The following is an 18505-nucleotide window of genomic DNA, read 5'->3' as shown; positions in this document are numbered from 1 at the left end:
ATATTAATATCATATAAAACATGTACACTTTATAAATGTTGATGTAAACATTCATGAATGTTATGAAGCGTTTTTGTAAAGTGTTATGAATGTGTTATATGTAGACACTCTTTAAGTAAAGTGTTACCAAATATTCTTCATCTTCTAGATGATGTTTGTTCATATTTTCAGGTAAAGTGACGCAATGTTTTAAAATAAAAGCCACGGCATGAAGTTTGAGTTTTACGTTTACGTCTCGTCTTCTTCTGTGAGTTTATTGGCTGGTTGCAAAGCAGAAATCTGATTACTGTCTGACTCATGTAGACCTGGAGGTTCCCCATTATCTGATTACTCAAGTGCATGTAAACACGTTGATCGGATTACTGACAAAATCTGATTTTCTGAGTTATCGGATTATTAAGTGTATGTAAACGCACTCACTGTGGTCAAAATAATGTAGATACTGAATTTCATCCATATCGTACAGCCCTAGTCTGCTCACCTGTTGGTGAAGGCTCTGCAGCTGGCACAGACCTCAGGTAAACTTTGCTTGCAAATGTGCTACAGCTGCAAAGGTCTGAGACGCGAGCGTGACATTAGAAAATGTTGCTTAGCTGGACAAATTGCTGCTTCGTGTGAAACAATTAATCACTGTGCACGGCCACCTGGATCTGGGACCCCAGAGTCCATCATGACATCATTATGTGGGCCGCCCAGGGGACCGGGAAACTGTTGTCACATCTTTGTGGGTGAGACACTCATTAGCCCAAATGGGACTTTATTATTCATTACCTTCCTAAAGGGGTGACACAGCATCGTCTCATAAACCGACTACGAGATTCATAACAGCGATAATTATTATTTATTTCCAACTATCCTTTACAGCCTGGGCCTGAGTCAAAATCTGCATCAAGCTCTGGATAGAGGTTCAGTGAAGCACTCAAAAACTACTTTATCAAGTCAGTGGAATTATCTTTTCAAAAGAAAACAAAGCGTGAACACTTCACAGCCCCAGTGCATTCATGTGTGCTGATGGGCAATTTGATACGTTACTGTTAACAAAGGGAATTATGTCACATTACGTTTTCAGAGCCTCTAGAACACTGAAGAACTGCATGTCCCATAAAACAACAGATTTAGTTAATAAACCACATCCAGTGTATTCATAGCACTGTACTGAGTCATTAAGAAGTAGATACAGCCCTGTAGGTGGATAAACGCCAACAAAACAGACCAGAATGACCACCAAAAAAGATGAAAATATATGTGGACGCTTTAGATGCATCTTCAGAAAACTATATGAGGAGAAGATCGGTTTATTGGTGGACCTGAATAACCTGAACATCTCCAGAGTTCAGAACATTCCAGTGTGTGATATTAAAAAAAAAACTAATAAAACTGCCAAAGCTCTTAATTAAGCTCTGATAAACTCAAACACAGATATAAAGCTGAAGTCAGCTTCTTATTCACCAGCTGCTCATCTGAATTTTCCGTTCCACCTTAAAATGGTGCTACATTTACACTGAGGCGCCTTAAAAGTAGAAGGGATTTTAAAAGTTGGCTAATACGAAGCGACATCAGTTTACCTCAATAAATGCACCAATTTACCTCAATAAATGTATTAATTCACGTTAATAAATGTATTAATCTACCTCAATAAATGCACCAATTTATGCTAATGTATTCATTTGTGTCAATAAATGATTCATTTACCTCAATAAATGCACCTTAATCAACAAACTCCTCAGTCTTTCTCCTGGAGGTGTTTAATGAGCAGCTAACGAGGAGCACAGCAGAGCAGCTGTTGAGTGCGTCTCACTGGCTGATCTAACGCCGCGTCCCAAACCACACACTTCTGTACTTCACCTACTGCACTAGTGAGTGCACTTCTAATGGGATATGCACACACTATTTAGTGAGCTAGTATGCGGTTTGGGACGGGACACAGCAGGAAATTTTGGCTGTCTAGATTTCAGCTTTCATTTGTTATCACTACAGCAACAAATCAAATAAAATCAAGCCAATACAGTTTAATCTATCAGTTAATCCGCTTTGAAAATTAGATCAACGAAGTGTTTTAGTGCCTTTGCTGGATCAGTTATGGATTTATCTCATTCCAAACAGCCACAGCACTGCTGAGTGAACCTGAAACTGCCCACCAAAATACCCCTACAACCCCTACACCCCTGATAAATTCACTGTAGCTCATGACCTCAAAAAAAAGTTTTTTTTTTAATAATGATGTACAACATAACGTATTAGAAAATATAGAAGCTTTCAATAAATAAGGTTTATTTAAACTAATCTGGATGAACTATTATTTCACCTAGAAATGTGGTTTCTTGAGAGCAATGGTCACCAACCCTCCTCCTGGAGATCTACCTTCCTGCAGAATTCAGCTTCAGCCTACATCTAACATGCTGCCCCTCCACTTACCTAACAGTAACAACTGATTCAGTCCATCAAGGACTTCTGAGGAAGGTAATTAGTGGAATTAGTGTGCAGACTGTGGCTGGAATAAGGCTCTGCAGGAAAGGAGATCTCCAGGACCAGGGTGGGTGACCACTGCTCTGGAGTATGTGATTGTTACCAAGCAACAATGGACTGCTGAAGGAGGACAATAATAAGCTCAGTCGCCCATCACAGTAAACTGCGATCATTTTATGAACTGTCATATAACAGAGAACATATTATAACTGTTTAATGCAAAAACCTTCACTTTAAATGTACTTTTTGCTCACTAAATTACAACTGTGGTGACAATGCTATTTCCATTAGCACCTCTATGAAATTTCCAGTCTTATTTAGCAACAAGCTAATGATGTTGTATGTCCCTTTTCCCATGCTGAGCTCCAGGCTCCTTACACAGCGCACTACGTAGAATTATACAACAGTTAGTTCCGGCCACGCGAGCTGATTGGTTGAGAGGCGTTCTAACTGTGCTGTTATTTCACCACAACATCACGGATTTTTCACAAACACTGTATCACTCCGCTAAGACGCTGTTGCTAAGCAACGACTTTGACAGCTGTAGGAGACGCTCAAGACATTTGAACGTTTTTACTTCTTACTTTGCCACAAACAAAAAACGGACACTTTTAAGATCACATTTGACCGACAGCCGATTTGGTCAGACTCTGAAGATGAGACGACACTAAATTCCCAAACGGTCAGTTGGTCTGTGTGGAGCTGGAGAACGAACTGCCAGCTGAGCAGCGAGTGGGCGGAGCTCGTTACTCTGACGTAGCAACGAGCTGCTCGTTAAGGAACTATAATTTGGTGAAGGAACTGCGAACATTAAAACGTATTAAACGCCGCGTTCACAGCCCAGTTTATTAATTTATTACTGTATTTATTTAACTGTTGTATTAAAGCACTAGAACACTCGAGGAGTGTGTTATCGCCAATAACATCACGGCTGTGATGATCTACGGCGACCGAATCACAGCCGTGACGTTATTTCACGAAAACACACTCCCTCTGTGTTCTAGCAACAAGCTAATGATGTTGTTATATGTCCATTATCCCATGCTGAGCTCCATGCTCCTTACACAGTGCACTACGTCGAAATTAAATACTGGCTTCTGTGCAGAAATAGTGGATAATACAGCTAATAAGCAGTCATACTGGAATTTCATATTGGACAGTCTGTGCATTCTGTGCAATTTTATAACTTACATAGCACACTTTATGGACAAGAGGGAGCAAATTGAGCCACTGATTCAGCCTGAGTTTAACGCTAATTAAGGCAGATGGTCATTGGAAGTGTGTAAGACATACAAGTGATATATTCTTTACTTCTTTACACCGCAGTTTTACAGTGAATCATACAGTAGGTACTTTAATTCAAAGCCTGTGATGTTAATGGAGGAGTTGTTTAGCTGGTTAATCAGCCAAGATCCAGTTAAGCCAGGGTCACACAACGTTTACCCCAATTTTAGCCCTGATTCTCAGTCTGAGTCTGAGCTGGTCGGCTCTAGTTTGCAGATGTTTGGGTCAGTCAACAGTTGGAGAGAGAGTCGAGTCGTGTTTGAGGGGCGCTGACTCAGATTGACTGCCTCCTGATCGCGTTTCAGACCAGTCAGAGTTTATCAGACATGATTTTCTCAATACAACTCTGAGAGCAATCTAGTGTAAACTGGTCAACGACTCAATCTGAACAGACTCCTGAAACAGCCAATGAAAACTAAGAGAGCAAAAGAAGAAAATACAGCAATAAACAAAGAAAAATGGTGGAAAGTCTCTCATGTGTGGAGCGAAGCTTTTTAATGAGCCGAGTTTAAGGCACAATCGAGTTTACGTAGATTTAAAACTCTAAAAATACCAAAATGATCACATTTCAAATCATTGATCCTCACTTGAACATGTTTACTTGCTTCTTTACTGTTTCAGCGCAAACGGCAGAGAAACCAGCAGCAGCAGCAGCAGCTCACGTTTGTTTATTTGCGTCTCCGAGTAATGGGAGAACGTGAGCGTTCACATGAGTTCAGTGAGCTTCATTCGGTTCAGCAGCAGCTTAAAAGTTGAGTAGTGTGTGATCTCTAATCGTTTAGTGTGAATCCCCAATATTTCAGTCTGTTCAGACCTTAAGTCGTGTAATGAACCCAAGGCTTTAAGAAAAGTTGTCAGCTCCTCTGTTTAAACAGACCCGGGTTACTTCATCAGTACACCTGGTGCTCTATTACAGTCAAAGATTATTCCATTAACAGCACAAGAATTTTTATGACTTGGTGCAGTAATACAGAACTCAGCTGTTGTCATACGTGAGTGTACATCCAGTATTTTACAACAGCTTCCACCAATCAGATCTGTATTTGAAAGACTTTTTAAAAATGTGGCACTACTGTTTGTTTAGTGTATTTTATCCATTCCAACTTATTCAAGACCCATAAAAATTGTAAAATATTGTGATATATAGATGGTTCATGATGTCTATTTTACCTTATCGCCCACTGTTAACTGCTGCCACTTGTTTATAGCACAAAATGTACTGCTCTGTATATGCAAGATGTTCTTTAACCCCTTAAAATCACAGGCTTATTACATATTAAGGCTTATTATACAGTAACTACAGGGACTTCAATGCAAACTGGCTAAGCTATTCTTAGTTTATATGAAGTGTGTAATAAAACTTTGAGGAGCTGAACACTGAAAGGCATCCACCACACTCTCTTATGCGTACAGTCTTTACGCTTACCCCAATTAAGCCAGTGTTTTCTCTTCCAGTGTTTTGCATTATCCGTTTGCAAAGAATATTTTAGCGCCTTTCATAGATGACAGATTCAATTGTCTGAATGCCTTTTCGGAAATCTCCCTGCTCCGAGTTAATATGAGTACCGGTTTGGATGGCCAGCTTCATGTGAAAAGAAATAGAGGAAAAACTTCGGTCAGATGCAAGTCTGCATAATTGCATTGCTATTGTGAAAGCCACCAAAATGACCCATCATTAATCATATGCCTCATTATCAAAACATAATGAGTCAAATGAGGCCAAGCACTATCTGAATGAAAAAATTAAACATCCATTAGTGGACTCAAAGAAAAGCACTCTTTTGTGAAGAACAGAATTTATCACGGCTCTCTAGATTGTTTCAAGGAATTAATTTGCTCAAGAAACGTTGCAGCGACTGCTACTTGCCTGTGTATCCAGCCAAACATCGGCACTGGTAGGAAACTGGCGACACTTGCACACACGTCCCGTTCCTGCAGTCCTGGGTACAGTTTCTCTGGCCGAGGATTTCAGAGCAGTTGACACCTGGGAGGCAGATATACCATAATATTTTAATAATTGTGTAAAAATAACCAGTTCACAGATAATACAGATGTTTACAGAAGGCCGTTAGGTGAGAACCAGGAAGAGTGGCAGTGAGGGCAGTGCAGGGGTAAGATGAAGATTCAGCCCCACCGGGATCTCGCAGATTGTCAAGAGCTAAAACATTTGATTTTGCAATGGAACTGATGGTATCCTTGGACCAACAAGTGTACTGAATAAGTAATCTGGTTCTGCTCAACCCCCGAAATCCCAGGCTTATTACCTACTGAGGCTTATTATTCAGTACCTACAGGGACTTCAATGCACACTGTCTGAGTTTTTCTTTTTTGGGGGGCTCTGGTCATTTAAGGGGTTAAACTGAGGGGCTGACAGCTTACTTTCTAAATTAGGAGTAGGCTGATTAGCTAGAAAACAGGCTAAAAGATGGATAACAGGTTAAACAACTCCTAAATTAATATTACAGGCTTTACTATGATTCACTATAAACTGTAACAGTGAAAGTAAAGAATGTCACTTAAATATCTTACAAATGTCAGTGTTTTAGTGGGATCTGCCTTAAATTAAACCCAGGCTGTGTGTTTCAAGTGAATCTCCCTGTAGGTATGTATGTATGTATATATATATATAGAGAGAGGGAGAGAGGGAGAGAGAGAGAGAGAGAGTCAGTCAGCTCCTGATAAAAGTAAATTGGAAATGAAGTGCGCCTCTGAGAGACTCGAGGTAAAACATTTTAACACTGAAATGATGTAACGACACTACTTGTATGCAAAATACGCACCATATGTCTCCAGTTCAAATTCAGGAAAGATGAGGACATAAAGTAAAATAAAATACTCATCATCAGGTTACTTGTCAATCATTTCCGATATCCAATCACACTCTCCCTCACACAGGTCTGCCCATGATCAGTCTCTGAATCCAGCATTTAATGTTTTTTGCAACAACAAAACACAGCATGGGCAGAAAATACAAAAATTATAAGTCATGATCAGCTGAAATATTAGCTGGCAAATGATCATCTCTGCATTATCCACAAAAAATGGCATTTTACTGCAAAATTTAGCGCACCGTTTCTATTTACTTGCTGAGTTTAACATATTGGAAAAAAAAGAAACATTACTTTTGCACAAGCCACCTTTTACGTTTTTTTCCAATGTGTTAAATTCAGCAAATAAACAGTAATTGTATATTAAAATGTGTAAAAGTGCGCTCTCTGTAGAAAATCACTCAAAAATAAATATGTAATTTTGACCCAAACGTTTGCACATGACTGCACAATCAGATTCCATGTGCTTGGTCCACTTTTGGGCAGTTAAAAACCACCTCCTCTAGCAGGCTGGCTATGTTCATAATACTAATAATGATAAGAACAATGCATTTTATTTATAATGCAACTTTCATTTAGGTGAAAATTTCAGGGTGCTACAAAGATAAACTTAATACAGCCATAAAAACCTATCATTTAATGAAAAATAAATCAATTAATTAATTAACTAATTACTAATAAAAGCGGCAAACCACCATAATATTTAATGAAAGGAATTTCTAAATAACCTTCAGTGCCACAGTATAAACTTTAAATATTGTTGCCTTTACAAAATGAAAATGTCTTTAAATCAGTTTTAAAAGAAGTCAGGGCTCTTTTGGAAACAGCCCAGTTACACACCGCTTGTGTACTGATTGTGCCCCAATGTAGTAAGTAGTTTGCAATATGTGACCGACATGAATTTCTCCAGTTCGCCAAAGAACTGCATCCCAAAATGCAACGTGGTCATTTCAGGAGGATGTAATCGCTGATGTAACCGCCTGGATATGTAAACAGTCCTGGAGTGAGGTTTTCAGTTAGTAACAGCAAATTGTCGTTTTTCAGTTTTTAACATAATTTGAAAATACCTGTTGTTCTTTACATTGTGTGTAAATTTCACGATGAATGGACCAAAAGAAACGGCCCAAAATGACCTGGAAAAAAGTCTGGTCCCATTGATTTACATTAAAAGTAGAGTATGTTTTTTCCTTCTCCTGTAAAGTTACCATTTTGGAGATATGAGCGAAATGCTGAGGCAGCGCTGAAGCCCCCTCAGTCTTGATTTGGGTTTCTTACTTCATCTATTTAATTAAGTTAACTTACTGCATAGATAAAACAGTAACTTAATAAGGTTACTCAGCATTAGCTCCTCAGGCTCTTGCGTGGAGTCACGCTGTTTATTATTCAGTCAGCTAAGCTTATATTATCAGCTACGAGTGTAATGACAATAAAATAGAGGAAAACAGGTGTGTTTGGAAATTAAATCCAGAGCTGACATTTGCAAGTTTATTTTAGGCTTTAGAGACAGGGAGAAAACACAGTCCTGCTGGGGGGTCTTTTAAAAGTCATACAGGCCCATCTCTCGCCCAAAACACAAATGTACACACTGAAAAGCCAATAGCAACCCTTGCTAAGCACTGATAGGAGGGCTAAGGAAAATGGGGCAGGTCTTGAGCTGGTCTGCCTGGCTCAGTCCTTGATGTTGACATTGGATACCGTACAGTGTACTGCTGATGAACAGTATATACCAGAGGTCGGCAACCCAAATGTTAAGAAGAGCCACCTTGGGAGCCACAACACTTTGTCCATACTGCCATCTTGGCTGTAAATATGCACCAGTATGTGTTAATGTACTAGTATAGAATAAAAATATAATATAAACAAAAATGCAGACTTTTCTCGCATCTCCAGCAGGAAACTTTTCCTCAAGAGTAGAACAGTTTCTTGTAAAATGTCTCTCAGTGTTCAACTTTTTACGAGGCTGAAGTCGCTTCTCATTCGCCAGCTTCTCATTCAAATTTACCAAAATTCACACTGAATTTCCCTGTTCCACCTTAAATGGTGCAGCAGTTACATTCTGGCACCTCAGGCACCATTTAAGGTGGAACAGGGAAATTCAAACGAGAAGCTGGCGAATGAGAAGCGACTTCAGCCTGGCGACTTTTCAGTGTTTCAGTTTCTCACTGCAGATTAAACGTATCAGGAAACCAGCTGGAGTGATTATAAACACTAATAAGTCCATTCATCTCCAAATTATTGATGTTCATCTTAAATCTCTCTCTTTGCCGTTTCGTTAGCTACTAGCTAGGCGAGACTGTTGTCTGTGTTGCTATGGTGACCAGCAGTCTGCACTGATCTTCAGGGTTAAAGGGTGAATCAGCAGTTCTACATTAACTCCAGAGTTTAAGACCATTTATTGTTAAACTGTGTTGAACGATCAGCAGAGCTTTATTTTACTGTAAAGGAGGATTATTTTATTTTTACCTACTAATCTGATTCTGCTGTGGAGCCGAAACAGGACAGTGAAAGAGCCACATGTTACCATCCCCTGGTTTATACTGATGCAGTATGCAGTATAAAGTACACAGTATGCTATTTTGAATACTATAAGACCCTCAGACAATCAGGAAGTCTACTCCAAAGCTGAGGGGCAAGTGAGTAAAATCCACGATCACCCAGTTATTATATGCAGAAGAAGGTGATCAGTGCTAGACTGGTGATCGCAACTAGAGTTACAGGGTATACGAAGCTCCTTGAGATAATCTGGTGCATTTTTGTGAACACACTGAAAAGTTAGGAGGAGAATTTTATAGTCAATTCTATATATTGATGTAATGTGTATATATTTTAATACCCTGGCTGTAAAATTCTAAATATATTGGAAGTTCTAGATATGCTTGGCTGCATTTTAATTGATGGTCCAGTACAAAAAAAAAAAAACACATTTTATTAACAAATTCTCAGTGAAACAAAGGCATGAACAAGACTCTCTGCATTGGAGAGTGTAAGAAGAGTTTGAAAATAAGTTTTAGATGATAAAATAAAATTTTACAAATGTTGAATGTGGGCCTCAAAGTTCAGATGAGAATCGAACTTGACGCCAAAATTTGAAAATGTGCTGGAAACTGAAATGTCCTGACCAGAAACAGTAATAAGCCAAAATAAAGTAATAATAATAATAATAATAATAATAATAATATAGCACTATTCATGCCAGTGGCAGCTCAAAGTGCTTTATAGACAGGTGATAATGTTTTACAGTAATAAATGAAACTACTATGACTTTAAAAACACAGCACAAAATACAGATCAGATCGCCGGTGGCAGCTCCACAGTTTAGATGCAGAATAACTCAACAAGTCTCTCCACGTTTTCTGTATTTTACTGAAGGTGTTTGCAGAAGGTCAGTATCTGCAGATCTAAGATCATAAACAAACAAAGTTTGTGATGTAAGCGGTGCTTTAAGGTCATTTTGAGCTTTGAAAACTAGTAGCAGAGCTTTAAAATCTATCCTGAATGATACAGGCAGCCAGTGCAGCTCTTTTAAAACGGAACTGATCTGATCTCTCTGTATTGTTTTTGTTAGGATGCTGCTGTATTTTGTACGAGTTGTAAAGGATGTACTGTTTTCTTAGGAAGTCCAATAAGAAGACCATTACAGTGATCAACTCTGCTGTAACAAATGTATGAACAAGAGTCTAAGATCAGACCCAGGTTTGCTGTATGAAGCTAAAGAACCAAACTTCAGTATTTCAGTTGTTTTGTGATTTAATTGTAGAAAATTTAGCGACGTCCACTGAGAAATATCTGACACACAGCTGGTCAGCCTGTCAACAGAGTCTTGACCATCAGAAGGAATGAAAGTGTATAACTGTATGTGAAAATAAAAATATGAGTATTACATTATATATAATGTTTTGTTTCCTAAGTTGCAAAGTACAGCTCTCATGGTTGTTTGGATGTCTAGAAATAAAAGATATATTGTTTTTAAGCATTATAATTTGCCTCTAACGCATTAAGAAGTGCTATAAACATCACCCTTAAAAGCTCTGCTAATTGCTGCAGACTAATTTAGCTGTTAAATCAGAAGAACGGTGTTCTGCACACAATGCCTGTCAATCTCTGTAGAACAAAAAGTCCATTTTGGAAGCTCCAAAAAAGTCCATAAGCTAAACAGGGCTCATTTACAGGCTGCCAAGTGTGGTTTAGACACGATACACGAACCTGTCAAACTTTACTCCACACAGATTCAGCAGAATCTCCAGTACAGTGAATATCTCACGAAGCCCTGTGAAAAAAGTCTCCACGGATTGCCTGCACTGTTCCTAACAGGAAAGCTATGAATAATTCAGCAGTGATATCAATAAACCACATTAGCTGAGCTACTTGTGAAGACAACATTAGAGGCTTTTTAAATATCCTGCTCTTTAAGGTGCTCACCGAGAGGCTCGTGTTTAAACAGCGTTTGGAGGCAGATTTTAGCGATAGCGACACAGGGAGAGGAAGCGTTTACATCTAAATGAAAAAGGAGGGGGAGGAAAACAAAGCATCATGTAATTAAGAACGCTTTCAGGTGCAGGAAAGAGAGAGAGACTTTCAGGAAAATGCTGGGCCAATAAACACCCTATTGCTGATCCATGCTGTCATGAAATAATTGCGCTGAGCCAAACAGGGAGAAAGTCAGTGTGACAGATAAATAATTAATAGGTATCTACAAAGGAACAAGGTGGTCTTCTGAAGGAAGGCAGACTCTGATTCTGCTTCTCAGAAACAATCCCTGCAGCAGGAGCGCACGTCCCCAATTCCAGGAAAGGCATTCGAGTATGAGGTTGTACTTAGTCTGTGTTATTGTGGGAAACGAACTACTACAGACAGACAATAAGCAATTTTCTACAACTGAATTAGCTTGAACTGCACCCCCATAGCTCTACTCAGACCACAGACATTTACAAAGATTGTGTTCTGTTGTATTTGAACTCAAAGCTCTAATAAAAATAATAATAACCTAAACATACACAAAATCATACAACCACATTTCCAAGTGTGTAAAATGTAAATGAAAACAAAATGCAATAATGTGCAAATCATTTAATCCCTATATTTCATTGAAAATAGTACAAAGACAACAAATCAAATGTTGAACATGAGAAATTTTATTGCTTTTTAAAAAATATTTGCCCATTTTGAATTTGATGCCAACAACACGTTGCAAAAAAGTTGGGACGGTGGAACAAAAGGCTGGTAAAGTTGTGTAATACTAAAAAAAAACTCCTGGTGGTTGATTGACAACAGGTCAGTAACATGATTGGGTATAAAGAGCATCTCAGAGAGGCGGAGTCTTTCAGAAGTAAAGATGAGGAGGGGTTCACCACTCTGTGAAAGACTGCACCATCAAATAGTGCAGCAATTCAAGAATAACGTTTCTCAACGTAAACTAGCAAAGAACTTGTGCTTTTCATCATCTACGGTACATAATATCATTAAAAGATTCAGAGAATCTGGAGAAATCTCTGTATGTAAGGGTCAAGGCCAAAAACCAGTATTAGCTGGCCGTGATCTTTGGGCCCTCAGACAGCACTGCATTAAAACCAGACATGATTCTGTAGTGGAAATCACTGCATGAGCTCAGAAACACTTCTGAAAAACACTGTCTGTGAAAACAGTTCATCACTGCATCCACAAATACAAGTTTAAACTCTAAAACACAAAGAAGAAACCAAATATAAACAGGATCCAGAAACACTGCCGCCTTCTCTGGGCCTGAGCTCATTTAAAATGGACTGAGGGGAAGTGGAAAAGTGTCCTGTGGTCCGACGAATCAACATTTGAAATTCTTTTTGGAAATCATGGACTCTGTGTCCTCCGGGCTAAAGACCACTCAGATTGTCATCAGTACACAGTTCAAAAGCCGGTATTCATGATGGTATAGGGGGGCATTAGTGCACATGGCATGGGTGACGTGCTCATCTGTGAAGGCACCATTAATGCTGAACGATATATACATGTTTTGGCAACATATGCTGCCATCCAGACGACGTCTTTTTCAGGGAAGCCCTTGATTATTTCAGCAAGACAATGTAAAACCACATTCTGCATGTATTACAGCAGCATTGCTCTGTATTAAAAGAGTCTGGGTACTAAACTGACCTGCCTGCAGTCCAGACCTGTCACCACTGATGACATTTGGCACATTATGAAATGAAATTAAAAATACAACAAAGGAGACCCTCGAACTGATGAGTAGTTGAAATCCTGTATCAAACAAGAACAGGAAAACATTTCACTTTCTAAACTACAGCAGTGTCTCCTCAGTTCCCAAACACTTACAGAGTGCTGTTAAAGAAGAGGTGATGAAGCACAGTGGTAAACAGGCCCCCGTCCCAACTTTTTTGGAACGTGTTGTTGCCAACAAATTCAAAATGGGCATATATTTTTCAAAAAAAAATAAAATTTCTCAGTTTCAACACTTGATTTGTTGTCTTTGTAGTATTTTCAATGAAATACAGGGTTTAAATGATTTGCACATTATTGCATTTTGTTTTCATTTACATTTTGCACAGCATCCCAACGTTTTTTGGAAATGGGGTTGAAGTACAGATAGGCAATATGCGATTTTCTAAAACTGAATTAGCTTGAACTGCGCCCCCATAGTACTGTTCAGACCTTAGATATTTACAAGGATTGTTTTCTGACCCAAAGCACTAATAGAGATAATAATTACCTAAATATACGCAAAATCTTAATTTATAGGGTGGTAAGAATTGAGAGGAGTCTGTCCCAAACCCTCACCTAAATTTACACTTCAAATAATAATGTTTTTAAGATTGATGAGGTTTAATTTTTAAATGAAAAACTTTATTCCAAAAATACTGTTCCATGTTTTTATGTCTCTACCGAAACACACAGTTTTAGTCTGTGGGAGGGGCCTTATTTTAACCACGTTTTGAGCTCAAAACTATCACCACCGAAACAGTCACTACTTAAACATTTGGTAAGGTTCAGTAGAGTTATGATTGTTTTGGTAGTGACAAAATGAAAAGTTCAATCATACATTTAATAAAATAATCATAATTATGGTTTAGCGTCACTCAGAGCAAAAGGATTTTAGTGTAAAGTCCAAAATCTGTTAAATATCTCAAATGTGTTTCAGCTCTGACTTTGATCCAGTTCAGTTTTCTGCATAGTTAAGTGGTTAATCTCTGATCTAGAGAAAATTACCGAGTCAGAATTGTTCACAGTGGTGGTGACAGGAACCAGATGTCTGACCAGAGCTTAATTCCTTTTAAATACAGTGCCTTATGTCTGAGACGTTGTTTTATGAAAGTTTTGATCAGATTTTGGCTGAAAACATATACATTTTAAAATATATTCATGGTGGAGTGGGAAAACATCCATGTTCTAAGGCAAAACAGTCCTCAAAGAACATCATCTATATTTGCGTTTTAATCATTGCAACCACTTTATTCCTACCAGCAACAGTGTTCAAAGCCTTGGATTAAAGACGAGACCTACGATGCAAGTCGAGTCACTTTGGCCTCCTTCTACTAGACTTTCTAATGAACTGGAAAAATGTATAGACACTTGGGAACTTCTGTTATAGTACCTCTATTAAATATATCTATCCTACATTCTTCTTGTATTTTACCCAAAATAGTCATAATCCATTTCACATGACCATTTTCCAACCTTTCCAACCTCTAGAATTAAACAGGCTGTTTTTGTGACTGCGCCTTTAGGACTGCTATATGTAAATGACCTCTGTTCAGATTGGCTGTCCTGGTTTGTGCCCTTATTCAAGAAGCAGCTTGAGCTGAAACACTTCTTATAACTTCAGCCTGAGTGGGCGGGGCTAAACTGCTGTAGAAAAGCTAAAAAAGGTAGATGTACGTAAATAAATCCCCTAAGCTCAGTTTGCATTGGAGTCCCTGTAGTTAATGAATAATATGCCTTAATATGTAATAAGCCTGGAGCTTAAAGCAATGAAATCGAAACTTTCTGGACAGAAATTCTGGAAAGTATGTTTTGAAACTGTAACAGTATTTATGTACCTCATCACACTGATTTATCTCACAACAGCCATATTTACATGCAGCCTAATAATCCGTTAATACTCCGACTAATAGCTCAATAGAATCAGAATAGAATACGTTCATGTAAACACCTCAGTCGGAATAGTCTAGTCCGATTGAGACCATTCGGAATACAGTTTCTATCCGATTGAACGAGGTGTGTAATCCTGTAAATAATCCATTAAATAGAAGAATAATATCCGTGTAAACGCCTGTATCTGATTACATTCCCTATCGGAAAGTTTAAGTCCGTTCTGATCACGTTCGTCGCGTCATAGTGAGAGTTTATACCGTTCAACATGGCGGAGCAGAAACTGGTCTGCAGAGGAGACGAAGTTTATGCTCTGATCTTTAAAAGACGGCGGTGGGACGGACGTCCAGCTTATGTGTCTCAGAACACGACGTCTTCCTCTCGGCCTTCTTTAATAAGGACATGTGAAGGACGTTTTCCTGAGTCTGACATCATTTTAAAGCAGTTAAAAACACAAGCACTGCTCACTGCTGCTCATCTCACTCTGACTGGACTCACGTGATGCTGGTTGTCATGGTAACGTCCACACTAAGCGGTTCTCTACGCATGTAATTTTGGATAGGATTACTTGTAAACATAGCCAGTGTGAGAAATAATCTGATTTCCATTACATAGTAGTCTTTTCCTAGAATTATAAGACAAATGAAATCTTTATAAGCCAGTCAGTGAGACGCTTACTTGCAAATGTTCCAAAGTTCCAAAGTATTAACAACACCGCTTTTGCAATTATCTACAATTACTAAAAGTGAGACATGGGCTAAAAACAAGGATATAAAAAGAATCAGAGAGAAGAACAACATGGACTGTGGTAAGAACAAACATAAGGGCCTGGCAAAAGAACACTAAATTATAGACTCACCAGAGAACCGGGGCGGACACAAGCACTCATAGGAAGGCCGACCGGGCTCTGCAGTGCTGTTGCTCACGCAGGTCGCACCGTTTAAGCACGGCTTCTCAGCGCAGGCATCGAAATCCTCGCAGAAGGGCCCGGAATAATGCTTGTTACACCGGCAGCCGTATACAAGCTGTCTGACGTTAGCTCTGCAAACGCCGTGGCCTGAGCAGAGGCGGAGAAGCGGAGAGTCCTGACAGCGCTGCTCCTTGACCACCACACCAAGACGCAGGCCAAGCTGGCATAGCTGGCTACTGCCTTTGTGAGTGGCAGCAAAGTAATGAACGCCAGGGGACAGCCACTTCGGGCCCACCTGCATGCTACCCTTCATAAAGCCGGCGAAGACGAAGTGCTTGCTCTGCACTTGCTCCGTTGAGCAGCTTTCAAACTCTTCTTTGGACACGTTGATTAGGTTCACGCCATACCGCTCCAGTGTTCTGTCAGGGACAGCGAACAGCGCATCTCCCAGCTGAACCTCCAGGGGGCACAGCTGAGGGAAAGCGTACGACTGATTCGTCCAGTGCTGCTCTCGTTTCGGAAGGCCGTTCCAGCACTGATCCCCGCTGCTGCAGGTGTTCTCCATGAGAGTCCATCTCAGGGTGATGTTCCTCAGCTGAGGTTGCCATTCGTGATGGAGGGGTCTGTGGCAGATCACCTGGCTTGAGACTTCGTCGTCCATGAAATGGCTGAGGAGGAAGACGAGCAGTTTAAGCGCCCACGTGCTCGGCCTTCCTGCCGCTGGGCCGTCCATCTTCATCAAGCTCCCCAAGGCTCTTCCACGGTCTGAGATACAGATGAGGCAGGAGGTAACAAAGTGTTAACGGTGGTGTTAAAGGCCCGTCAGATGTGTGATTAAGGGTGTTGATAGATGCATGTCTGAGGGGGAAAAACAGACACATTAATGCATGTCAATGAAAAGTGATATATAGAAATGTATATCTTAGGGAAAAAAAAGAAAAAAAAATCAGTAGATGAAAAGATTATTAAAGAATACAGAGAAAATGGGGCTCCTAACAACCATCAACCAACACTGCTCCCCATCAGACAAACAGCATTTAAGACAACTCAACACTATGGGTCTGAAAGGACGTGTAGCCGCCAAGTCCTCACTGTCTGTGTTCACATGCAAAGATTTTCTCCAATCTGACTGATTATAGATTAAGACTGAGGTGTTTATTCTCACTCTACTCAACGATCTCCATTTACGTTCACACTACAAGTAATTTGATCCAAAATTACACTCATAGAGAACCGCTTAGTGTGGACGTTACCATGACAACCAGCATCACGTGAGTCCAGTCAGAGTGAGATGAGCAGCAGTGAGCAGTGCTTGTGTTTTTAATAACTTTAAAATGATGTCAGACTCAGGAAAACGTCCTTCACATGTCCTTATTAAAGAAGGCCGAGAGGAAGACGTCGTGTTCTGAGACACATAAGCTGGACGTCCGTCCCACCGCCGTCTTTTAAAGATCAGAGCATAAACTTCGTCTCCTCTGCAGACCAGTTTCTGCTCCGCCATGTTGAACGGTATAAACTTTCACTATGACGTGACGAACATGATCAGAACGGACTTAAACTTTCCGATAGGGAATGTAATCAGATACAGGCGTTCACACGGATATTATTCTTCTATTTAACAGATTATTTACAGGATTACCCACCTCGATCAGTCAGATAGAGACTGTATTCTGAATGGCCTCAATCAGACTAGACTATTCTGAATTATGCTGCATGCAAATGTGGCTAAATTGACTGACCACCCCAGAGTCCAGACCTCAACACCACTGAATGTGTTTGATTACTTCAGAAAATCATCAACCAGCTTCTAAGACTGAACTTTGGAGGTGTGTCTGCAGATTCTTTGAGGAACTGAAAGTGAGTCTCCTGAAAAGAATGTAAGCTGAAATACAGAGTGGAAAATATTTTAGTTTAGTTTATAAAAAATAAATGTATTTCGAATTCGATTATTATGACCAACCAACACCTTCTGATTGCAGGAATTCATCTAAGACATAACAAACATGGAGCTTTGAGATAACAGTGATGTAAAAAGTTTGGAATGACCCAGCTAAGCAGGTACAGGAGGAAGTGAGGGGTTCAAACACAGGTGCAGCACCACGGACATCTCCCTCAGCCAAGCCTGGCTCAGCACCGAGCAACCCAACTTCAGAACCCTGGCCAGCTCCTTCTCCACCTTCTGGCTCCAAGTCACACTAATGAGCAGCCTCGTACAAAGGAGCTGTCCTCCCCTCTGAGCTCTCGCTGCCTGCGAGGAAGATCTCTCAGCAGATAGCAGGAACACAGCTGCAGCCAGCAGTGGACAGGCTTTGGCTCTTTCCTCCATCCCGCTGATGCTCGCCTTCAGCACCTAGACGCCCCAGCAAGCCTCACCAGGAACCTCCTGCTTTCCCCTTTTCTAAAGCCTGATTTTACACATTCGCTTGGATTTCTGCCTGAATGAGGAGCAGAAAACAAGTGACTATCCTTGTTTGAACAAAATCTGAGCCTCTTCCCTTTGATCTCCCTCGGAGAGATCTTTTAACTAGAAAGAAAGTAGCCTATCAGTCGGAGGGTGAGAAGTGGTTTGTGCTCATAAAGCTTGAAGTTGTAGCTTAAATTGTCAAAAAAAGGAAAAGGCATGTCAAAGAGCCAAACTTTCAATCTTCCAAATATGGGTTTAGAGTGAAACGCTGACATGAAGTGCTAGAGTCTGTCAATCAGCATCTCCAGCACTTTTACACAAAGAGAAGCTTCCGTTTAGACGGGATTAGTTCTCCGTGGGGAGGTGGGTGATGCTAGTTTACCTCAGGACGTCTGTAAAGTTTATGAGGGATTCGCACGGAATGAGGAATCTCAGTATAAAGGACAGAGATGGAGTGGGCACTTGATTTACGCACCACCTTTACTCTAGAAAAGAGGAGAAAAGATGTTTAAACATTTAGTTTAGCCTTTATTA

At 40.0% G+C, this 18505-nt stretch overlaps 1 protein-coding gene across 1 annotated transcript in view; it reads right to left on the bottom strand.

The window, feature by feature from the left end:
• eys (eyes shut homolog) overlaps window positions 1-17893 on the bottom strand; it is a 433237-nt gene extending 415344 nt beyond the window's left edge. The window contains exons 1-3 of the mRNA XM_036583442.1: window positions 17653-17893; window positions 15517-16332; window positions 5618-5734 (exon numbers count right to left, since the gene is read on the bottom strand). Of these exons, the coding sequence (XP_036439335.1) occupies window positions 5618-5734; window positions 15517-16332; window positions 17653-17893 (1174 nt within the window). The remainder of the gene's footprint in view (window positions 1-5617; window positions 5735-15516; window positions 16333-17652) is intronic.
• Window positions 17894-18505: the final 612 nt, after the last annotated feature.

Source organism: Colossoma macropomum, unplaced genomic scaffold (genome assembly GCF_904425465.1).
Source record: "Colossoma macropomum unplaced genomic scaffold, Colossoma_macropomum, whole genome shotgun sequence".
NCBI classification, from domain to species: domain Eukaryota; kingdom Metazoa; phylum Chordata; class Actinopteri; order Characiformes; family Serrasalmidae; genus Colossoma; species Colossoma macropomum.
Note: the sequence above shows the minus strand (reverse complement) of the source record. Positions and strands in the feature narration are given on the sequence as shown.